At 43.0% G+C, this 23,173-nt stretch overlaps 1 protein-coding gene across 1 annotated transcript; it reads right to left on the bottom strand.

Annotated features, from left to right (window-relative positions):
* Positions 1–10,210: 10,210 nt before the first annotated feature.
* LOC137040707 (SLAM family member 5-like) lies at positions 10,211–12,415 on the bottom strand. Its single transcript, XM_067416480.1, has 4 exons — positions 12,397–12,415; positions 11,275–11,592; positions 10,825–11,112; positions 10,211–10,299 (listed from the first exon to the last, which is right to left on the bottom strand). Exons 1-4 carry the CDS (start codon positions 12,413–12,415, stop codon positions 10,211–10,213), a joined length of 714 nt encoding a protein of 237 aa, XP_067272581.1.
* Between the last annotated feature and the right edge of the window lie 10,758 nt (positions 12,416–23,173).

Here is a 23,173-nt window from a genome sequence, read left to right as displayed (position 1 = left end):
AAACAGAATTTGTAATGACTAGATCAAGAGTGTGGCCTCTGGTATGAGTGGGGGCATCGACAAGTTGTGTCAGGAGTTGAATAATTTGTAAATGATTGCATTCCTTTTTCATTCACAATTTGTACAGTGTCCCAACTTTTTTGGAATCGGGTTGTAAAAGGCATATGTTGAATAAAATCTTAAAATAGTATCACTCAAGTCCTAAAGTAGTGGAAGATTGCAATAAGATAATTGTTTTCCCACCCATTTGAAGGGGTGATATTCATCAGGACTGTGAAAGTATGCTGAGATCATGATTTGTTTGTATGAATCCACACATATGATGTGCTCTGGATACATGAACTTAGAAGCTGCTTGTAGCGGCTGTTCTTTAAAAAATGCACTAGGTGGTGCTTAAGTTCTGATTCATTATTAATTTTTCCTCTTTGAGCTAATTTGCTACTGTGTGAAGGACATTTTCTTGGCACACTTTGGTCCCCTTAGTACCAAATTCCAACTGAGCTTCGTTTAAAAGCTCAGATCATCTCAAACTGGTATCTTGAACATTACACTGAGTTCAGTAAACTCTCTGTCACCAGATCTCAGTCCAGCTTTGGGATGTGAGTGAACAGGAGATTCGCATCATGGATGAGCTGCCGACAGATCTGCAGAAACTCTCATGACATTATGGACTGAAATCTCTGCCATGAGGAATTAAAGCAGTTCTGAAGGCAAAAGGGATCCAACCCGGTACTGGTAAGATGTAGCATATTATTGTTCAAGAGTCTTATTTTGGACACAAGATGGCGCTGTGGTTAATGGTGTGTGATGTTATGTTTTATTTGATGAAAGGTAAGGGTCTAGGCTAGAAAGGGCAAGGGGGTAATCTAGCGCTCGGAAAGCGTTCCACCCCTAGGGGCTGCCATTGCTAACCAAGCCATCACCTGCTGTTAGCATCCCATTGACTCCCATTCATTTTTGAGTCACTTTGACAGTGAATAACTTTACATCTGAGACGTTTAAAGACTCCATTTGTCCATTGTTTATTTCTAAAGAAACACGACAATGTATAAAAGGCTCCATTACCTTGTATCTTACACTATCGCCCCGCAGAAGCTGTTTTTGTAAAAATAGGCTAATGATTGCGTCATAACCAACGCGACCCTGTCGCACAGTTGAGAAATTACCGTATAGACCTGAGGAGACGCTCGCAGGCAATCTTTTACTGTCTATGAGGCAGTCGGGGGGACGTGGAGACATGTCCTGGAGACTAGTCTGATAAAGTCAAGGGGGAAGAATGGGGAGAAGCCCATAGTGAGCCAAAAGCAACGGGAGAAAATATTTAAACAACGTGATTCAGATTTCGCTTTCCACATCTACTAGAAGACTCACAGCTGTCAGACAGGAGGCTCACGTCACATCTACGTCGTCAAGCTCAGTCTGAGCCTGCGCAGTTCGCTCAGCCATCAGGAAGTGAGTGCCCCTAGGTTGACTTCATTCTTTCGCCGTTGACGTCAATGGGGTCGCTGTGTCCATTTCTTTTACTGTCTATGAGAAAGGGTCATGATCCGGTAATGGAAATTAGAAAAATGGAAGTATTCAAGTTATTTAATTTTCACTCTTTTTTTCTAAATATGAGTATTTATTGCACTTAACTGTAATGTAGAAACATTCATTTGTTAGCAGTGTTGCTAGTTAGTTACCCCCCCCAAACTGAAACTAAAGAAAAAGTAATGTGCATACCTTAAATATTATAAATATTACAACAGTAAATCATACATATGCATTTTTAAAATGACTGTCCAATATTAACAGAAACATATGATCTTTAAAGGAGTAATCTCTTGATACATTTTATATATCAAATCTTGACTGTTTTTTAAATTATTATTATTTTTACTTTTCTGCAAAATGTAACTTATTGGCCAACATCTTATATAGAGTTGATATCTTAATTTGATGTCTTAATAACTGTCCACAATTAAATCATGTTCAACCAATGTGCTATTTTTTTTGAGTTTGTGTGTGTGTGTGTGTGTGTGTGTGTGTGTGTGTGTGTGTGTGTGTGTTTCATTTCAGGCTTACATGTCCTTGCGTTCTTTGCTACTTGAATGCAGAGGCATAATACGGAAAATATGTCATATGATTGGTCAAATGCAAAGATACCAATATTTACAACAAGAGGTCAATATTAGTATCTTTTATTTTATCACGGGGGATTTAAGAGGTAAGAAATAGAAGGAAAAGGCATATGTTGAATAAAATCATAAAATAGTATCACTCAAGTCCTAAAGTAGTGGAAGATTGCAATAAGTTAATTGTTTTCCCACCCGTTTGAAGGGGTGATATTCATCAGGGCTGTGAAAGTATGCTGAGTTTGTATGTTTGTATGAATCCACACACATATGACACATGCTCTGAATATATGAACTTACACATCATGACACACACATTAGGGGTGGAGCTTACAGTGCTGTGATGCTGTTTTAGCTTCTTTACAGATGGATATATAATTACACCACTAATGATCAGAGTAGATATCAGTCAGAAACATCAGTAAACGTACTCGGTTACTTTCGTAACCTCGGTTCCCTGAGAGAGAGGAACGAGTATTACGTATGGGAAAAACTCCTTTTCTCGAGAATGTGAAGCAAAACTTTTAATAAAGGTATCTATGTAAAGCGCAGTGAGCTGCACGGCCATAGCCCAGCGCGAGGAGCGCTCTGATTGGCCGGGCTGCGGCAACTGCAGGAACCTATGGTGAGGCGGCTGAGAGGAACGAACCAATGGGGGGCGTTCCAGAAGCCCGCCGAAAAAGGTGCTTATATTTGCATACAGGAGGCTATATAAGACCCTAATTCGCCATAGGTGTCAGGTTTTAAGATCGGCTGAAGCGATACCTGAGAAGCATAAACACGGCACGGAACGTAATACTCGTTCCTCTCTCTCAGGGAACCGAGGTTACGAAAGTAACCGAGTACGTTCCCTTTCGAGAGAGGTTCCTCGTATTACGTATGGGAACACAATGTAAAGCGCCGTGTGTGCTGACTGACCCAGTATACCCAAAGCACATGTTATAAACCCCCGAGACACCGACAGAGGCGGCTTATAAGGGGAATGAAGAACCGGAAGAGTCGGTTCGTTTGAACAGCTGATCGGACATAGTCGGATCTTATGATGAATGAATAGTGCTTAAGGACTAATGTGTACAGGCCAAAATGTAAGGCAATCTGTTTGCCAGGGTCAAGATAGAGCCTAGATGGAGAGAAGCCCTGCTTGTAGAGCTGGAACCTCCAACTTGTAGAATCTGATAAAAGTGGACGGAGAGGCCCAGCCTGCCGCCGCACAGATATCTTCCAAAGAAATGTCACACGACCAAGCCCAAGATGAGGCCATGCCTCTAGAGGAGTGGGCTTAAATGCCTGTAGGACAGGTTAGGTCCTGGACCTATATGCTAGTGGGACTGCATCCACTATCCAGTGGGAGAGACTGTTTCATGACAGCACAAACTTTAGTGCGGCCACCGAAGCAATGAAGAGCTGATCCGACTGCCTGAAGGGGGCGGAGCGCTCTAGATACAATCTCAATGCTCTGACTGGGCAGAATAGGTTTACGTCTTATTCTCTCTGAGACGCGGGTTAAGCAGTGCAAAGACCTGCATACTGAAGGGGTTGATAGCACTTTCAGCATAAAACCATGCCTCGGTTTGAGCACAACCTTGAAGTTGCTGGACCCAAACTCAAGACAGGAAGGGCTCACGGAGAGTGCAGGTAAGCCACCCACTCGGTTAACCGAGGCCACAGCCAGCAGAAAAACGGTTTTGAGTGATATGTGCTTCAAGCTCGTGTTCTGAAGTGGTTAGGAGGGGGAACCCTTCACGGCCTCCAAAACCATGGCGAGGTCCCAAATAGGGACCGAGGTAGGGGCAAGGCGGGCTGAATCTCCTGGCCCCTTTAAGAAAACACACAATAAGATCACTTTTCCCTAGTGAATGTGCCGCGATCGGAGCGTGGCTAGCTGCTATGGCGGAGACACACACCCCGAGTATGGAGGGGGGACGACCCGCATCCATTAGCTCTTGGAGAAAGCGAGCGGTTCCGCCAGTTCGCATGAGTGTGCGTCGATGTTTCGCGTAGCACATTGGTTAGAAAACCACTGACCACTTCAAAGCAGAGCTGCCAGATAGCAGGGGCTCTAGCTTCCGAAATAGTGTTCATAACTTGTCAGAGAGGTTCCCGGATACCGTTGATGGGCCATACGTGGAGGGCCCACAGCTCGGGATTGGGATGCACGACCTTCCCTTTCATTGGCAGAATAGGCATGGGGCTGTGTCTGACAGCTGAAAACAGTATGGAGAACCATGTGCGGTTCTTCCAAAGTGGGGCTATTAAAAAGCACAGGCTGCAGCTGGATCGCGATCGGAGGGAACATATAGAGGGAGTCTGGGCCAACATGGGCCAGGGCATCCCTGCGTTTGCAGAAAAAATATTGGGCAGCGTGTGCTGTGCGAGCTGAATTGTTTGCGGGTAAAGGGACCATCCCCCTGGGGACATGGGTCCTCTGGATAACATGTCCGGACCCTGATTCAGAATACCTGGCACGTAAGCCGCCCTTAGGGAGCTCAGATTGTGCTCTGCCCATAAAAGGAGATGCTTAGCCATGCAGTGAACAGAGTCTGATCTCGGCTGCCCTAGCGATTTTATGTACATTATCAAGACGTGGTGGTTCTTATGCCGTAAGTCTTGAGTCTATGAAAATGACTGTACTGATAAGCCTGCCCCTCGAAGGCGAATCTCAAGAATGGCCTGTAGTGGGGGTGGGGGGTTATCGTAACGTGAAGTATGCGTTTTTCAGATCTATTGAGAAAACCCAATCCCCGGGGCGAATGTGCGCGAGGATTTGTTTCACCGTCAGCACCTTGAAACGAGCGTGTCATAAGTGCTTTGTTCAGATGCCTGGAAAATGGGCCTGAGACCGCCACCCATTTTCGGCATGAGGAATTAGCGACAGTAAAAACCTGACTCGCTAGCGTCGGGTGTACTGTTTTCGCCGCTCTCTCCTTTAACAGTCTCAATGCCTCAGCGAGAAGCACGTGACTGACACTGCTTCTTACAGAGGGCTCGACCACGGCTTGAATCGCGGGGTCTGCGAGCAAAACTGTAGCGAGAACCTCGTTTTATATGTTCAACACCCAATATTATATACCAGGAATGGCCTGCCAGGCCTGGGCTCGTAAAGCCAGGGGTTGAATTAGATTCGGGGGCTGGCTGCTTAGTAATAGGGGCCTGTTAGCCGGGTTGCTTGTGCTGTAACACTGCTTGTAACACTGAGGGGATAGTGTTAGTTTTGGCGGTGCAGGCTTTGCAGTGGGCGCACGCCTCACATTTATATTGTGTGTGCGAGAGTGAACTTTGTGAAAAGTGCTTGGGTGCAGGAGTGCAGACTGTAAAGTGGGCACATTTCCTACATAGAAAGCTCTTTTGTGTGTAGTGTAAACAATGTGCAGTGGCGCACAACCTACGTAGAATACCCACGGTGCAAACCAGTGAGCAAATCCACAGGGGTAAACGCACACAGCATTAGTGTGCAGACGAGCGTGTTTAACACAGGCTAGTTGACTGCAATATTTCATCTCCAGTCACTTAACTTAAGGGAACTGGGAGAATGTAAGAAAGTGCGGGTGGTATGTGAGCCAATCCACAATGCCGTTATGCTCTAGTCTAGACTGAAAGCACGCATGCAGACAAGCGTGTTTGACCACAGGCTAGTTGACTGCAATAAGGCTAGTTGACTTTATATGGTGTAATCCGGCCGCGGCGGGATTTATTTGTGATTTTGTGAGGCTGAATTAACAGTGCTTATGTAGGGGTGCACACTGTGTAGTGGACACTTTGTCTACAGTGTAAAAACCTTTCCAGCCACCTGAATAAAGGGGACTGGAAGTGATAGAGTGAAAAAAGGGCTTAGCTTGGCAGCCATTTTCCGACGCCCTTATGCTCTGACAGTGAGCGCGTGCTATGACGTAAGCCGCGCTCTAGTCAGCAACGCGCTGTGGAAGGGGCGCGCGCTATCATGACAAGGCAGCCATTACAACTTCCTTGGCAGTAAGCGCGCGCTGCAGCGACATTGTTCTTGACATACCCAACAGCCCGAGCTCGCTCGTCTAACTTACTCTAGTATTCTCTGTCCGCAGCGCTTCAGCACGGCGGCGGTAGAATGAGCACGGCGAGAGCTTCGGCTCGAGTTTGTTTATTCACTCTAGTATTCTCTGTCCGCGGCGACAGCGCGACTGAACGAGAATTGGAAGCGTGAGGAAAAACTCTGTCCGCGGCGCTTCTAGCACGGCGAGAGCTTCGGCTCGAGTTAGTTTATTCACTCTAGTATTCTCTGTCCGCGGCGATAGAGCGACAGGACGAGAGAATTGGAAGCGTGAGGTAAAACTCTGTCCGCGGCGCTTCTAGCACGGCGAGAGCTTCGGCTCGAGTTTGTTTATTCACTCTAGTATTCTCTGTCCGCGGCGATAGAGCGACAGGACGAGAGAATTGGAAGCGTGAGGAAAAACTCTGTCCGCGGCGCTTCTAGCACGGCGAGAGCTTCGGCTCGAGTTAGTTAATTCACTCTAGTATTCTCTGTCCGCGGCGATAGAGCGACAGGACGAGAGAATTGGAAGCGTGAGGTAAAACTCTGTCCGCGGCGCTTCTAGCACGGCGAGAGCTTCGGCTCGAGTTTGTTTATTCACTCTAGTATTCTCTGTCCGCGGCGATAGAGCGACAGGACGAGAGAATTGGAAGCGTGAGGTAAAACTCTGTCCGCGGCGCTTCTAGCACGGCGAGAGCTTCGGCTCGAGTTTGTTTATTCACTCTAGCATTCTCTGTCCGCGGCGATAGAGCGACAGGACGAGAGAATTGGAAGCGTGAGGTAAAACTCTGTCCGCGGCGCTTCTAGCACGGCGAGAGCTTCGGCTCGAGTTTGTTTATTCACTCTAGCATTCTCTGTCCGCGGCGATAGAGCGACAGGACGAGAGAATTGGAAGCGTGAGGTAAAACTCTGTCCGCGGCGCTTCTAGCACGGCGAGAGCTTCGGCTCGAGTTTGTTTATTCACTCTAGTATTCTCTGTCCGCGGCGATATCGCGACTGAACTAGAGAAGAGGAAGACTAAGGAAAAACTCCGTCTGTCCGCGGCGCCTCCTCAGCGCGACGGTATAGTGACGAGAGCTTCGGCTCGAGTTCGCCTATTCACTCTAGTATTCTCTGTCCGCGGCTGTAGCGCGACGGAATGAGAGAAGAGTGGGAACAACTCTGTGGCAGCGGCGGAAGAAGAGCCGCGGCGGCGGCAGAGTGAAGAGAGCTTCGGCTTGAGTGTGCTCATGTCCTCTAACATTCTCTCTTTCCGCGGCGCTATTCCGCGCGACGGGACGAGAGCAGAGGGAGAGTGAGAAGAGCTCCGTCTTTCCGCGGCGCTTAACGACGCGGCGGAACGAGAGAGTCCTCGAGTAGAACAAGCCTGTAAGCTCTAGAAGTGGCGTTGCAGCGGCAACACACACACAAACACATATAACACTCATCATAGACACAGTTTAAAGGATATATAACGCCGGATGGCGTACCTGGAACGGCAGAGAAGGCGGAGAGGGAGTCCGTCGTCCTCAGCTGCAGGTTCCGCTGGTGCCTTTTCAACGGCGGTGCTTCTTCCGGAGACCAGCGAAGGTATCGCTGAAGGAGATAAAATCTGACACCTATGGCGAATTAGGGTCTTATATAGCCTCCTGTATGCAAATATAAGCACCTTTTTCGGCGGGCTTCTGGAACGCCCCCCATTGGTTCGTTCCTCTCAGCCGCCTCACCATAGGTTCCTGCAGTTGCCGCAGCCCGGCCAATCAGAGCGCTCCTCGCGCTGGGCTATGGCCGTGCAGCTCACTGCGCTTTACATAGATACCTTTATTAAAAGTTTTGCTTCACATTCTCGAGAAAAGGAGTTTTTCCCATACGTAATACGAGGAACCTCTCTCGAAAGGGAACTCAATTGTCAGTTCATCTCAATATTAATTTCATGTTCATATTGGAATATGGCTGAATCTGAAAATAAAGGCTTTATTTGAGGGTTAGGTGTGATGTCGGACTCAGCCTTCCTCTAGTGTTCAAAATATGTTATAGTTTCATTTCTGAGTCTTTCAGCGGCTTCCTTTGGGAACATCCCTGCACATGTAACATCAATCTTTGATCCAGTCTTAAAATATATAATATCTGTTTATGAATACTCAAATCAAGTACAGAAATAACGTTGACTCTTTTGTTACACCGTTAAATTAAAATTTAATATTCAGTTGATTTATTGGCGTGACATATTTGTACATTTATATCTGTGGGGATGCTGCATACATAAGCCTATAGTCTACATCAAAATGAAAACAGTAACATAACATCAATTAAGCAATGTAATTAAAGAAATGTGACATTAATGGCATTATAAAAAAATATATATTTTTAAGAATGTTCCTGGTTTTGGCCACCAGATGGCTTTAATACACCAGATTCAGATTATTAACGTTTACACTCCAGTTCTCAGAGGGAATAGGTAAGCTTCACAATCAATAAACAATTAGTTTACATTTTAAAACTGCAATATATCACTATATATTTATGACATCTGTTCTGTTTTCTCCGTTTTAGCTCTTGTAGCTCTGACGTCATTGATCAGAAGAACAGCAGCAGCCGCAGCAGCCACGCCCATCAGCGCAGTTACGACCAATCGGAGCACAGCTTCAGCAGAATCACAGCAGTGGGCGTGGACTTCTGAAAAAACTAAACAACAACAAAAATCAAAACAAAACAAATGAACAATTATAAAACATAAGTGTGGTTCCCTTTTTGTGATTGTGTCGTGAAGCGCTCGTGAAATCAGTCCAATGGCGTGCCTGTACGTCACAGCTGGGTGACGTCATTGACCAGGAAACTATAAAGCACCGCTGAACTAAGGGGGTAATCTAGTGCTGCGTTCCACTCCACTTTGAAGGGGGGGTGAAATGCTGTTTCATGCATACTGAGCTTTTTACACTGTTAAAGACTTGGATTCCCATCCTAAACATAGACAAAGTTTCAAAAACTAATGTTGGACGTTTGATGGAGTATTTCTGTGTCAAAAATACTCCTTCCGGTTTCTCACAAGTTTCCGAGAGTTTTTTTCGAGTATGGGTCGGCTTGACGTTAATAGAGCGGAAGGTCCTTGTATGGGCCGTACGGGCTCTTCTCCCAGTAGGGTGCGCGCGCGCGTGACTAGAGCGAGAGAGGAAATGCACGCCCATAAACACTCTCAGGTGCAGATCCAGTCGTCCTTGAACACTTATGTGGCGCGCCGCGCTCCACTTTATTCCTATGGGTGACGTCGAGCGACTTCAACGCTTCAGCACAGCATTCCGGGAAGGCAGCGCTGCATTTGAACCGATTTGAACGCAGAAATGACGGGAAGCTTCACAACATCGCTTCAGTCGCATCGCAAAAGTGGATCTCCACGGTCACTGCTGTCACAGGACTTCACCAAATCATACCAAAGAAGTGTGTTTTTGACGGAGCGGTCCCAGCGATAAAGGTTCGGTCCTGCTTTGGAAGCAGCCGGTGAGTAAAACTGCTTCAAATGTCTGTGCTGTTGGCTATCGTCGCGTGAGTAAACATCAGTAAACGACACGATCGCGTGCTTCGTCATTCAAATGCGCTAACGGTTACTCCATTGCTGTTCTCTGTATAACGTTACACTAGTCTGACGTGCAAAACCGTTTTGCTTGCTACTGCTAAGGTTTAGTCGCATACAATAGTCCATAAACCGAATCATGTCCTCATAAACTGCGAGTAAACACACAGAAATGTTGACAGGCCACTAAATACAGTCCATACCACAGAGACGGACGTCCTGCTGTTGCTGTTTCTCCTGTTTAATTTATTTCAGCCTCCGGATCTGATTCTGGATCATATATCTATTAGCTGAGAATCGATAGCCATGAGTTTCTCCACGCTTGAGGACGTCACCGCTTTGCGCGCGCTCGTCATTCTTTAGCTCCGCCCACACGATTCGCCTCCAGCCACTCGTTTTTTTCCGGAAAGACTCGGTACAGCCTATATTTCTTTTATAAATATAATAAAACTAAAGACTTTTCTGAGATATGAAGGATGCAATACTACTCTATAGGTACTCAAGATTGACATGAGATTGACTGACACTGAGTGTTTCACCCCCCCTTTAAGTCGTCAGTAAGTCGTGCTTTTTCTCCGCGCATTCGGTGGAGAGCAGCTGCGCTCGACTGCAGAATCCGACACATCCGCCTTTCGCTGGCGAGAGATTTTTGACAGACGTCAGCATGACGTCAGAGCAAGGCGGACCGCCCTCGGACACATTTCTAACCGGCATGCATCTCGGAATGTCAGAATGATAAAGGCCAGACTATTATACTAAGGTATTGAAATCTCTCTCTCTCTCTCTCTCTCTCTCTCTCTCTCTCTCTCTCTCTCTCTCTCTCTCTCTCTCTCTCATGATTGTGTGCAATCTAATAAGGCCTATGTGTTTTCAGACTATATGGTTCACTTTGTAAAATTTAGAAATTATAATATGAATATTCAGTCAGTCATACCAAGTTTTGTATCTAAATGATTTCGGCTATATTTAAATGTTAAATACTCCTCTGTTGATGTCTGTATTAATACACTATATTCAGCCTCTTATCCAGACTGTTTTTACTTGTCTGATTGATATTTGGCTGCATTTCATTTTGAGGAATTAAATAGTAAATACTTTTCAGAAGTTTGTCTAACAAATTAATTCAGTGAATTAATGCAACTAATATCGTGCTGCCGTACCTGCACATGTGTGGCAGAGTTGAGTGATGTTGGGATGTCTGGTCTGGTTGCTGATGGGATTGTTCAGCACACAGCTGTAGGTGTTTTTATCCTGATATTCCACCTCCAGAGGTAGAGAGAGACTGATGCTGAGATCAGACACACTGATGCTGGACAATAAACTGTTTCCTTTGAACCAGGAGAGAGTCACATGACTCACATTCAACACCGAACACACCAGTGAACATGAGGAGGATGAAGATGAAGAGCAGTGAGAAGAGTTACTGATGACAGGAACAGGCAGACGAGCTGAGAAACATGAGAGAATAAACATATATTAATACATATCATTTACAATCTTATTTCCCATTCACTGTGTTTTGTGATCACTGAGTGTTTCTATCAGAAAAAAAAAATGTTGGTATGTAAAATAAGAATATTTGAAGGACGAGACAAAATATCTCTCCTCACCATAGACAGAAACACTGAATGTTTTTGATGACGATATCACTCCCTTTATCTCTAGTTTATAGTCTCCAGCATGTTCAGTTGAGATGTTTGTGATGGTCAGAGATCCAGTTTGATGATCCAGCTTCAGTCTGTCTCTGAATCTCCCATCAGGACCATCAGATGTGAAGAAGATTCGGTTCTCAATGCTGATTTTAGCTATCCGAGAGTAATCAGCTCCATATTTCCACAGTATGCCGTCGTCTTCCTGTATTTCAGTGAGATCAGTGTTTAGAGTGACAGAATCTCCCTCCATCACTGACACTGACTCACCAAACACACCTGAAGAACACACAGATTTTTTTTTTTTTTACTTTTGTATTTGCATAGTATGGAAGCCCATTTCCGGCACTAAATAATAAAAAAAAATAATAATAATTGCGACTTTTTATCTCACAATATCTCACAATTGCGAGTTATAAAGTCATTGATCTGCCACGTCCCGACCCATGAGTTGTGTCTTGAACACATTATAATAAGGATTTTAACTGTAGTTTTAGCTGATAATGATGGAATGATTGTCTTATTACCTGAGTGGCATTAATATCTCTGAGCAAACGCGCTCTTGGGGGGATTTTAAATGCAAGCTTTGGCACTAAAACAGAACGGATGATAACGTTCATATTCTGATGTGTTATTATGGAAATATAATCCCCAGAACATCACCACCCTCAGAATGTGCTGTAATTCACGATTCCCTTAGAGAACGAGTGTGTTCAGTCACACGTCCACTTGGGCATATGACATGTCGCTATACATACAGTCACCTGAGCGTGGCGCTGCTGGGATCATATTTCATTAATAACGAATCATTAATAGCATATTTCATTAATAACACATCAGAATATGCTGTAATGCAGGATTTCGTTTGAGAATGAATTTTATTGACCTCCATATGCTCGGTTTTGATCATATTTTGACCTCATCTACATACGCAACTGCACTACAGAAAACACTTTGGTCAAACCCTTACACTTCTCTGATCATTACTTCATCACATTTAATCTACATCTCACTACTCGTACACTTCCACTTCCTCTACCAGTTAGTTTCAGACGAAACCTGCATTCTCTTTCTCCCTCTCACCTCTCCTCCGTTGTGTCATCCTCTCTTCCGTCACCCACACAATTCTCCTCTATGGATGTCAACACTGCAACAGACACTTTATGTTCCACTTTAACCGCTTGTCTAGATACTATCTGCCCTCTGTCTTCTAGGCCAGCTCGCGCTACTCCCTCTAACCCTTGGTTATCTGATGTTCTTCGTGAACACCGGACCAAACTTAGGGCAGCAGAGAGAAAATGGCGCAAATCAAACGACCCATCTGACCTGAGTAAGTACCAATCTCTGCTCATTTCCTTCTCACAGGACGTCCATACAGCTAAATCCTCATATTTTCACAACAAAATCAAAAGCACCTCAGACTCACGCACACTTTTCAGAACGTTCACCTCTCTCCTCTGTCCCCCTCCACCACCTCCCACCACCTCTCTATCTGCAGACGATCTTGCCAATTTTTTCACAAACAAAACCACACTCATCAGCAGTCAGTTCACACCTCCACACACACACACACTTTTGAATCAGCCACATCCACGGCCAAACATCTTCTCTCCTCCTTCTCTACACTCACTGAGGACGAAGTATCTAAGCTTCTCCTCTCCAGCCATCCCACTACCTGCCCCCATCCCCTCACATCTCCTACAAGCCATCTCCCCTACACTCTTACCAGCACTCACACACATCATCAACACATCTCTCTCCACCGGCATCTTCCCTACCACATTCAAGCAGGCTCGAGTAACCCCACTGCTTAAAAAACCCACATTAGACACATCGCTTGTAGAGAACTACAGACCTGTTTCTCTCCTACCATTCATTGCGAAAACACTTGAAAGAGTTGTTTTCAACCAGGTCTCATCTTTCCTCTCACAGTCTAATCAACTGGACGTAAACCAGTCAGGCTTCAAAAAGGGCCACTCAACTGAGATGGCATTATTGTCAGTTTCTGAAGCCCTGCGGATGGCAAAAGCTGCATCCAAATCATCAGTCCTCATCCTCCTTGATCTGTCTGCTGCCTTTGAAACTGTGAATCATCAGATTCTTCTGTCCACCCTCTCATCACTGGGCATCACAGGGACTCCTCTCCACTGGTTTGAATCCCATCTCACAGGTAGGTCTTTTAAGGTTGCCTGGAGTGGAGAGGTATCCAAAACACATCAACTGACCACGGGGGTTCCTCAGGGCTCAGTGCTTGGACCTCTCCTCTTCTCCATTTACACTACATCACTGGGACCCATCATTCAGGCACATGGCCTCTCATATCATTGCTATGCTGATGACGCACAGCTCTACCTCTCATTTCAACCAAGTGATCCCACAGTAGCTGCACGAATCTCAAGCTGTCTGGCGGACATCTCAGCATGGATGAAAAAACATCACCTGCAGCTCAATCTAGCAAAGACTGAGCTGCTTGTTTTCCCTGCTAACCCCACCATACAACATGATTTTACCATCCAGCTAGGTTCATCTCTGATTACTCCTTCGGGGTCGGTCAGAAATCTTGGAGTAATCTTTGATGACCAGCTGTGCTTCAAAGACCACATCTCGAAGACGGCTCGGTCATGCAGGTTTGCATTGCACAACATCAGGAAAATCAGACCGTTCCTTACGGAGCATGCAACACAGCTTCTTGTCCAAGCCCTGGTCATTTCTAGACTTGACTATTGCAATGCGCTTCTGACTGGACTTCCATCTTGTGCAATCAAACCGTTGCAAATGATCCAGAACGCTGCGGCACGTCTTGTATTCAATGAGCCCAAAAGGGCTCATGTCACACCTCTATTCATCTCTCTGCATTGGCTACCACTCGCTGCCCGGATCAAATTCAAAGCCCTGACTCTTGCTCATGGATCTTCCACAAGCTCAGCATCCGCATACTTCGACTCACTCCTACGAGTCTACACCCCCACCAGAAGCCTTCGCTCAGCTAATGAGCGAAGGCTTGTGGTACCATCACAGAGAGGCATGAAATCCCTCTCTAGAACTTTTTCTTTCATTGTTCCTGGTTGGTGGAACGATCTTCCGTCCTCCATACGCACAACAGAATCACTCAGTTCATTCAAAAGACAGGTACAAACTCATCTCTTCCGTGAGCACTTAATCTTACATAAAAAAACCCTCTTTCCCCCTCTATTTCTCCTTTCTTCTTTCCTTTTCTGGTCTTTGCTACTCTGAGCAGTGTACAAATCTTGGGATTTAGGGCACTTTTTTGTGTTTCGTTGCCTCTTCTTGACGGATGGCTTCCTGTTCTCCTGAGTTGTAAGTCGCTTTGGATAAAAGCGTCTGCTAAATGCATAAATGTAAATGTAAATATTTGAAATAATAAATTAATTGTAAAAGGCTCCGTTACCACTTCAGTTCAAACCTCAATGTCAAGGTTATTGGTGCGCGCACACACACGCACACACGTGCGGTTGAATGGTGTTGAACCTGACAGAGAAACAGTGAGTTCTGCTGCCGAACAGTTGCAACAGAAATATGAGGTTGAGATGGAGCAGTTTTCATTAAAAGCCTACTCCTGTAAATAATAATCTTATATGTTTTAATAAAAGGCCCACGTGACAAATTCAACCAGAGTACCCCTTTGCATTTATTTTCTATTCTCAAAATCCTGCATTACAGCATATGATGCGTTATTAATGAAATATGATCCCAGAATAGCGCCACCCTCAGGTGACTGTATGTACCGACAGAGCACTGACGTGTTGTGATCGGGCAGCAGTTTTCATTAAACGTTAAAAAGATAAAATGATACTGTTTCAATAAATGGCGCATGTGACACCAGAATCAGAAAGAATCAATATAGGAGCTTAGTTGCCATTTTTGCACACACAAGAAATCTGTCTTAGTGACAGAAGTTTCCAGTATACCCCAGTAGCTACACAATAGAGAATAAAAATAAATGAATGAGTGAGATACACGTATGCATAATACACACAAATAGACAAATTTGTATGTACATGTGTGCTATGGAACAGAATAGGCTATAATATAGAATTAACAGTCAGGGAATGGAGTAAGAGGTTCTTGTCAAATAAATAGTATAGTAAGCTATAAGTGTGCCAGTGTACATATTTATCATTTGATGCATTTAACATGTCTTACATATTTAAAGCACATAGAAATATGACATTATATAATGTTTGCAGCTGAGATTTAATGATATGCGATTATATTACTTTATTAGAATTTGTAACAGATAGCCAAAGATCGATTCATTTATTATTTCAAATATGATCAAAACCGAGCACATATGGAGGTCAATACAATTCATTCTCAAACGAAATCCTGCCTTACAGCATATTCTGATGCGTTATTAATGAAATATGCTATTAATGATTCGTTATTTATGAAATATGATCCCAGCAGCGCCACGCTCAGGTGACTGTATGTACAGCGACATGTCATAGGCCCAACTGGACGTGTCATTACTGAACACACTCGTTCTGTAAGGAAATCGTGAATTACAGCACATTCTGAGGGTGGTGATGTTCTGGGGATTATATTTCCATAATAACACATCAGAATATGAACGTTATCATCCGTTCTGTTTTAGTGCCAAAGCTTGCATTTAAAATCCCCCCAAGAGCGCGTTTGCTCAGAGATATTAATGCCACTCAGGTAATAAGACAATCATTCCATCATTATCAGCTAAAACTACAGTTAAAATACTTATTATAATGTGTTCAAGACACAACTCATGGGTCGGGACGCGGCAGATCAATGACTTTATAACTCGCAATTGCGACTTTATATCTCAGAATTGTGACTTTACAATTCGCAATTGTGAGGAAAAAAATCAGAATTGTGAGATAAAAAGTCGCAATTATTATTATTATTTTTTTAATTTAGTGGCGTACACGGGCTTCCATACAGAGCCCTCTTCAGGCAGTAACTCAAAAGTGCTGTACATTACAAAACAATGATAAATAAAAATGAAAATCAAACCAAATAAAAACAACAAGCAATAAAACATCTATTAAAAGTTTAAACTGCGAGCAAGAACAGGTATGACTTTAAGCAGCACTTGAAGGTACTTGGCGTCGGGGATGATATAACCGCAAAAGGACGGTTATTCCATAATCCATAATCTGGCCAGTGAAAGCGAAAGTGTGGTCACCCTTAGATTTAAGACGTGCTCTTGGGATCATTTAATAATAGTTTATTTGAAGATAATCTTTTTTTGAAGAAAAAGTACTTCTGAATGTGTAAGAGTAAAGCTGTGGGACGTACTATCACATCACAGTCTTTAACGGACAGCCTCTGTCACTTAGTTACACATCCTGTCACTGTAAACTGACCTGTCAATCATCTTCAGTTAACATCCTCCACACTTCATTTCATTTCCTTCAGTATCAGAGAGAAAAGAAGCAGCTCATTGATCTGCAGTCGTGGGTCTTTCATGAGACTCTCCTCATATTAATACAACGATGAATATAAAGTTAATGGCCAAACAGATCTTTATACAGGTTCAGTGTTGCAGATGAAATATAATGAGGAAAATATTAAATAAATATTTTTTATCGGGTTAAATGTTGATTATTAGTCACTTTAACCCCTTTATCTAAACCTCTTAACCGCCGGACTCGCACATCTGCCATGTTTGTAGTTTTTTAACACTTTCATTGTGAACTTTTATTATATTTTCAAATGTTGTTAAAAGTGTGGAATCAAATTCATTTCTGCTTATTTTGTGCATCTTTTATTTAGGAATAACAGAGAATGCAAATACCTTTGTTGATTAGAAAAAGCTGATTACTTTGTGTTAAAGCTAAAGCATAATGTAATGTCTTAAAAGAAATAAACTTACCAGCCATATGCCACACGCAGCACAAAATAAACAGATGAACCATCTCAAATAACACTGAAATATGTGAACACACACAGTGAACTAACTCAAGTGTTAAACTGTGATATTAATATAGTGCTGAGTGTGAATCCTCCCCCACCGGATTTGACCACCACACCCTCACCCACATGTGTGTGTTCCTGTAAGTGTTGTTCTTTCTCACTTCAAGTCTTAATCTGTTCTTAGGGACAGACAGTATTGATTATTTTACAAGTTGTACCATTTAAAGGGGGGGTGAAACACTCAGTTTCAGTCAGTGTCATGTCAATCTTGAGTACCTATAGAGTAGCATTGCATCCTGCATATCTCCGAAAAGTCTTTATTTTTTTAATAATTATATAAGAAAGATGCGCTGTTCCGAGTCTTTCCGAAAAAAGCCGAGCGGGTGGGGGCGTATCGTGTGAGCGGAGCTAAATAATGACGTGTGTATATATAGTAACTATACGTGATCATGTTTGGGCTACTTGATGAGCATAGACACAGACATTTGAAGCAGTCTCACTCACCGCCTGCGGTTCTAACGTTGGGACTGCTCCATCCTTCAGCATTAGGCGATTGGAAAATCCGGCGTCAAGCTGGGCCTTGTTTATGAAACAGTCGGCACCGAAATGCAGCGAACAGATATAAACATTCGCGCAACTCAGTTGCTGATCCGGAAAAGCAAATTCCATCCACTGTTGCCTTACCGCGGGGTTTTGGGGGAATCTGTGCAGGACTGTCTTGGTCTGGCAACCAAAAACGCACTTTTTGATGTCATTGTTAATTGTGCACATTACCTGTGCAGCGCAGCCTACGAGCCAGCGCTTTGATGGGCATAGCCTGTTGCTTTCGCTCTCTCCCTCTCTCTCTCTCTCACGCTCTTCCGGTAGAATTGTCCGTAAGGCCCATACAAGGAAATTCCGCCCCCATTAACGTCAAAGGGGACGCATGATCGCAAAAAACTTGCCGAAACTTATGACTAACCGGAAGTAGTATTTTTGACAAAGAAATACTCCCATCAAACGTCCACCTTAACTTTTGAAACTTTGTCCATGTTTTGTATGGGATTCCGAGTCTTTAACAGTGTAAAAAGATCAGTATGCATGAAACAGCATTTCACCCCCCCTTTAAGTTCTAATTCACTGTTGATTATAAACTGCAGTCATGCTTGTGGAGCAAAGCATCACTATTGTTCTCTTGAGTTTGTCATTGACCCATTAATGTGGTGTCAAATCATACAGCTTTTTTAAGAGAGATGTGCTTTGACTTTTATAAGTGATCGGGCGTACAATGTTTGCACAGTGGGCAAAAAATGGGGGTGAACTTTGATAGGATATAAACGAGGATTTCGTAGAGACATGGGTCACCACATTTGAAGAGGCTGTTCTACCCCTCAAGTTTTACCCCTGGGACGCAAGAGCTGTCCTATAGACACACTATGGTGAAGACGCGACCCATGAAACAGGAAGTGCTCATGTGTATTTTTCCTACTATGGGAACTTGCATAGAAATACTTTATTAAGCATAACTCTGGATCACAATGTCATAGAGATGTGGGAGGTGGGCTTATTTAACTCATGCAACCAATCAGTCTCTCAGGATCATCATGAAGCTATCAAGCCATGCCCTAGCAACCATTAAGAGCACCCTAGCAACTGATCCTATAAACTGCCATTATAAAGGCCCAGATGGATATCTTTGCAGCAGTGTCATAGAGATGGCCGTGGGCTCATTTGACTCAATCATTCAATCTTAATTATCTTCTTGGACACTCTGTAACAACACCCTAGCAACAATTGTCAAGCTCCCTAACAACAAGTTCCATATTTGAAGAGACCAAAGGGGATATCTTTGAATAGAAGAGTCAACTAGAAAGATTCAGGAGCAACAACAAAAGCAAGAAGTCCATCGTGATAAAAATGCCCATGAACGGAGATTTGGTGTTGGAGATCCAAAATGGATTCCTGGGCACACAGAGACTGTGGCTTGACCACTTTCTTATAAAGTGATGCTTGGTGATGGGAGATTGGTCCGAAGACAAGTGGACCAAATTCATGGCTGGCAGAAATTGCTTGTGAATCTTTCAGAGGACATGGACTGTAGATATTTCCCTGATCACTCTGATCTGATAGTTGCTAAAGAGACTGAGGAACCGGGGGCTGAGGACATTTCTGGTGAAACCAATCCCTTTGAAACAGCTGGATCCCTCTCCAACTTCTGAGAGGACCACTGACAGGAACAAATCCGTTAGCCCTGTTGTGAGACGGTCACCTAGAACCAGGAAATTGCCTGGTCATTTGAAAGATTATGAACTGAAGTGAGAAAAAAAGTGAACTGTTGTTGAAAGATTGTGAAAAGGAGGAAAAAAGAAGAAAAATCTGTGCACTGTGATGGGTTTTTGAGTGTGTAAGTAGGTTTCCCCTTCATGATGGTGAGGTCATTTTTTATTAATTTAATTTAATTATTTATTTATTTATTTTATTTTATTGGGGGAGGGGACTATGGTGGTTGTATAATAGTGCATAGTATTGTGATTTATTATGGAGGAAATATTGTCAACTTGGGTGGAAGGAGATGTTATAGAGTGAGCTGTTGTAGATTAACCTGTAGGGGGCAATCTAATGCTGTTCATCTTGACTTAAAAGTAGCAAAGAAGAACTTGTGTGCACATGTAATCCACCTGTGATGCCATCGTGTAATGCTGGCTGCTGCTGCTTTCCTTGAGGAAAGGACATTCTGAACAGATCTGTCTCATGCAAGGTATTACAGACTGAAAGAACTATACCTGAAGCTGGTGTTTACCACCATCCATCATACTGAAATAGAGGAAGAGTTATTGGCTGTATGTCACTGTGTGCCATTTCTTTGGGCCTGCATGATCTTGCATTCTTTGCTTCTTGAAAACATACTACTATTCACCATGTCTAGTGACTACACACGAGACATGTTGGTCTGTGCTAAACCACTGAACCGATACGCTGACGGTTGCCACCACCAGTGCCCTTGAGCAAGACCCTTTACTCTGTGTTGCTCCAGTGGGATTGTCCCTGTGATAAGTGCACTGTAAGTCACTTTGGATAAACGCATCTGCCAAATGTGTAAATGTAAATTAATACAGGGTTATAATACCAGAAATACATCATATGATTGGTCAAATGCAAAGACCACAAGTAAAGAGTGAGGGAGTTGTTTGGCCTAAAACTGAGGTAAATTTTGGTAACTGTGCTTTACATAAAATACATAGAGAGATATCAAAGAAAACCCCAACACAGTACAAATACAGCTTAAACTTATTTAGGCAGATGCCTGATCTAAAAGATGTAGCTTTACTTTAAGTTTGAAATCATGTATGCTTGTTAAAGATCTCAAAGATAATGGAAGACCATTCCAAAGATTCGGACCGATAAAAGCAAATGCACGGTCCCCTCTTGACTTCAGACGGGAGCGAGGCTGGGACAAAATACGGTACTGGAGGACCGTAGACACCTACCGGGCGCGTTCACAGTCACGAGTTCAGATAAATAGGAAGGGGCAAGACTGTTTAAGGCTTTAAAAACAAACATCAATATTTTAAAATCTACCCTGTAAGGCACAGGCAACCAGTTTAGCGACAGTAAGATTGGCGTAATGTGTTCACGTTTGCGGACCCCAGTTAAAAATCTGGCAGCAGTGTTTTTGGACCATTTGAAGCCTTCTAATCGAAAATGCAGGTAATCCTGCATATAGTGAATTACAATAGTCAAGACGGGACAGAACGAAGGCATGCAGAACTCTTTCAAGCTCAGTTGAAGTTAAGAATGACTTGGCTCTAGTTAGCAACTTTAGATGGAAAAAACACGATTTAACCACAGTGTTAATATGTTTGTCAAGCCTAAAGGAGGAGTCCAAGGTAACACCCAAACTCCTGACTGTAGGTTTGATCTCACACTGTAGGTAAGCCAAATTTTGAATGGTTTTTACATTATCTAAAGAGGGTCTAAACACAATAGCCTCTGTTTTACTTGCATTCAAATGTAAAAAATGTGCGGACATCCAGGATTTTATTTCATTTAAACATGCAAATAAGGTTTCTAGACCCTTTGTGTCAGTACGTTTAAAAGGCAGATAGATTTGAGTATCATCTGCATATAAATGAAAGGCAGGGGTGGTAAGTAATCAAGTAAAAATACTTTGATACTTTACTTAAGTATTTTTTTCAGGGATCTGTACTTTACTTGAGTATATTTTATTTGCATCTACTTTTACTCTTACTTCACTACAATATTAAAGGCAAAGTTTACTTTTTACTCCAATACATTTCCCCATGCATGTCCAAGTATTAAGTATTTATTACACTTGATTTCCAAACCGGTCTGGTCGGTCATGAATGATCCAGTCAGGTATAGACTTGGAAAAGCTGACAAGTCAGGTTTGCCACACTTACGTTAGCTCAGTGTTTCCCCAACTTTTTTATTTTGCGGCACACTATTCACTATGAAAACTTTGGTAACATTTTACAATCCAGGTGCACTATTATAATTCATGCCTAATGCACAGATAATCATTAGTTTATGTATTACTAATGAAGAACTAAACCATTTATTAATGATTACTGCATCAGCAACTAATGAACATTCTCTATGATTAATAGATTAAGTAATATATGAATTGCTATTAATTAAATATGACATCAATAATTCCCTAATAACATATTACATTAACTAATAATGTAAATTCATGTATTCAAAGCCATGCATTCCGACTCTCGGTTGTCTGTTTAATTAATCATTAATCAAAACAATTGGCAAAATTATAGTATGACTTTACTTGAGCCCCTTTCACACTGCGATTCCGGCAAATACACGGAAAATGCGACCCGGGCCGCTAGATTTGGTCCATTCACACAGCCAGTGAAATACTATATGTGTATATGTGCACTTTCACACACAACGCTTAACGGTCCCGGGTCGAGTTGACACGTGACATCCTGATGTGACGTATAATGGCGAGCGATCTCAGCTTCAGCACGGATAGTAAGGAGCTCCGTGGTCTCGACTTGTGTCCAGTTTGCACACATTTCTGCTTGTTTAATTTTAGTTTCTTTTGTATACGAACACTCTCTGCGTTTAAAACACCGACGAGCTCTTCTGGCACTGCAGGGTTGTATTATTGAAAAAACAAGCTTTAGGAGTCGCACGATAACTACGTACACGTTGCGGCATTAGTTTCGGCTTTTGTTCACACAGCGCTCGTCCCGGGTCGAATACCGCAATATTACTAGGTCCCCGACCCGGGTCGAATTCGGTAATCAATCCCGGGATGTGGTTGCTTTCACACAGAAGGCGACCCGGCAATGTTCCGGGAATATTGCGGGTCCGACGTGCAGTGTGAAAGGGGCTTTGTTGAGGCACATGACTATTAACTAATTGTTATGTAATATGTCATTGTGGTTATAGCTTTTGAATCAATTTTGAATTAGTTAATAGTATCTTGCTCCTCATCTGTTTTATGGAGCTAATGTTATGGAACATGTCTGTTTTAAGTTTAACCCCTATACTGCTTTAAGGTGCTTCATTGTCTCCTATTAATTGCAAATCTAACAAATTCTTAATTGCAGAATCTAATCTTATCATTTGTTCAATTAAAGCATTGCATATCAGTCCCAAAAGATTTTATCTGCTTAATTATTGATATTTACAGTTAATTTGAATATTTACTTTTTACTTTCGGTACTTGAGTACGTTTTAAATCTGATACTTTTGTACTTTTACTCAAGTGATGTTTGAATGGAGGACTTTCTACTTTTACTGGAGTATTTTTTTATTTAGGTATATATACTTTCACTTGAGTATAACTTTTGAGTACTTTTACCACCTCTGATGAAAGGACACTCCATGCTTCCTGAAAATAGATCCGAGAGGTAACCTATATAATGAGAATAAGGTAGGAGCCAAAATGGAGCCTTGCGGAACGCCACAGGTAATAGGAGCTACA

This window comes from Pseudorasbora parva, chromosome 14, assembly GCF_024679245.1.
Source record: "Pseudorasbora parva isolate DD20220531a chromosome 14, ASM2467924v1, whole genome shotgun sequence".
Taxonomy (NCBI): domain Eukaryota; kingdom Metazoa; phylum Chordata; class Actinopteri; order Cypriniformes; family Gobionidae; genus Pseudorasbora; species Pseudorasbora parva.
This window is presented reverse-complemented; position numbering and strand designations above follow the sequence as displayed.

Coding starts and splice junctions, on each gene's coding strand:
- LOC137040707 (XM_067416480.1), bottom strand. Junction 11,113..11,274: donor ATTCAGTGTTTCTGTCTATG/GTGAGGAGAGAT, acceptor CATGTTTCTCAG/CTCGTCTGCCTGTTCCTGTC. Junction 10,300..10,824: donor ACTCTGCCACACATGTGCAG/GTACGGCAGCAC, acceptor ATCTCTCGCCAG/CGAAAGGCGGATGTGTCGGA.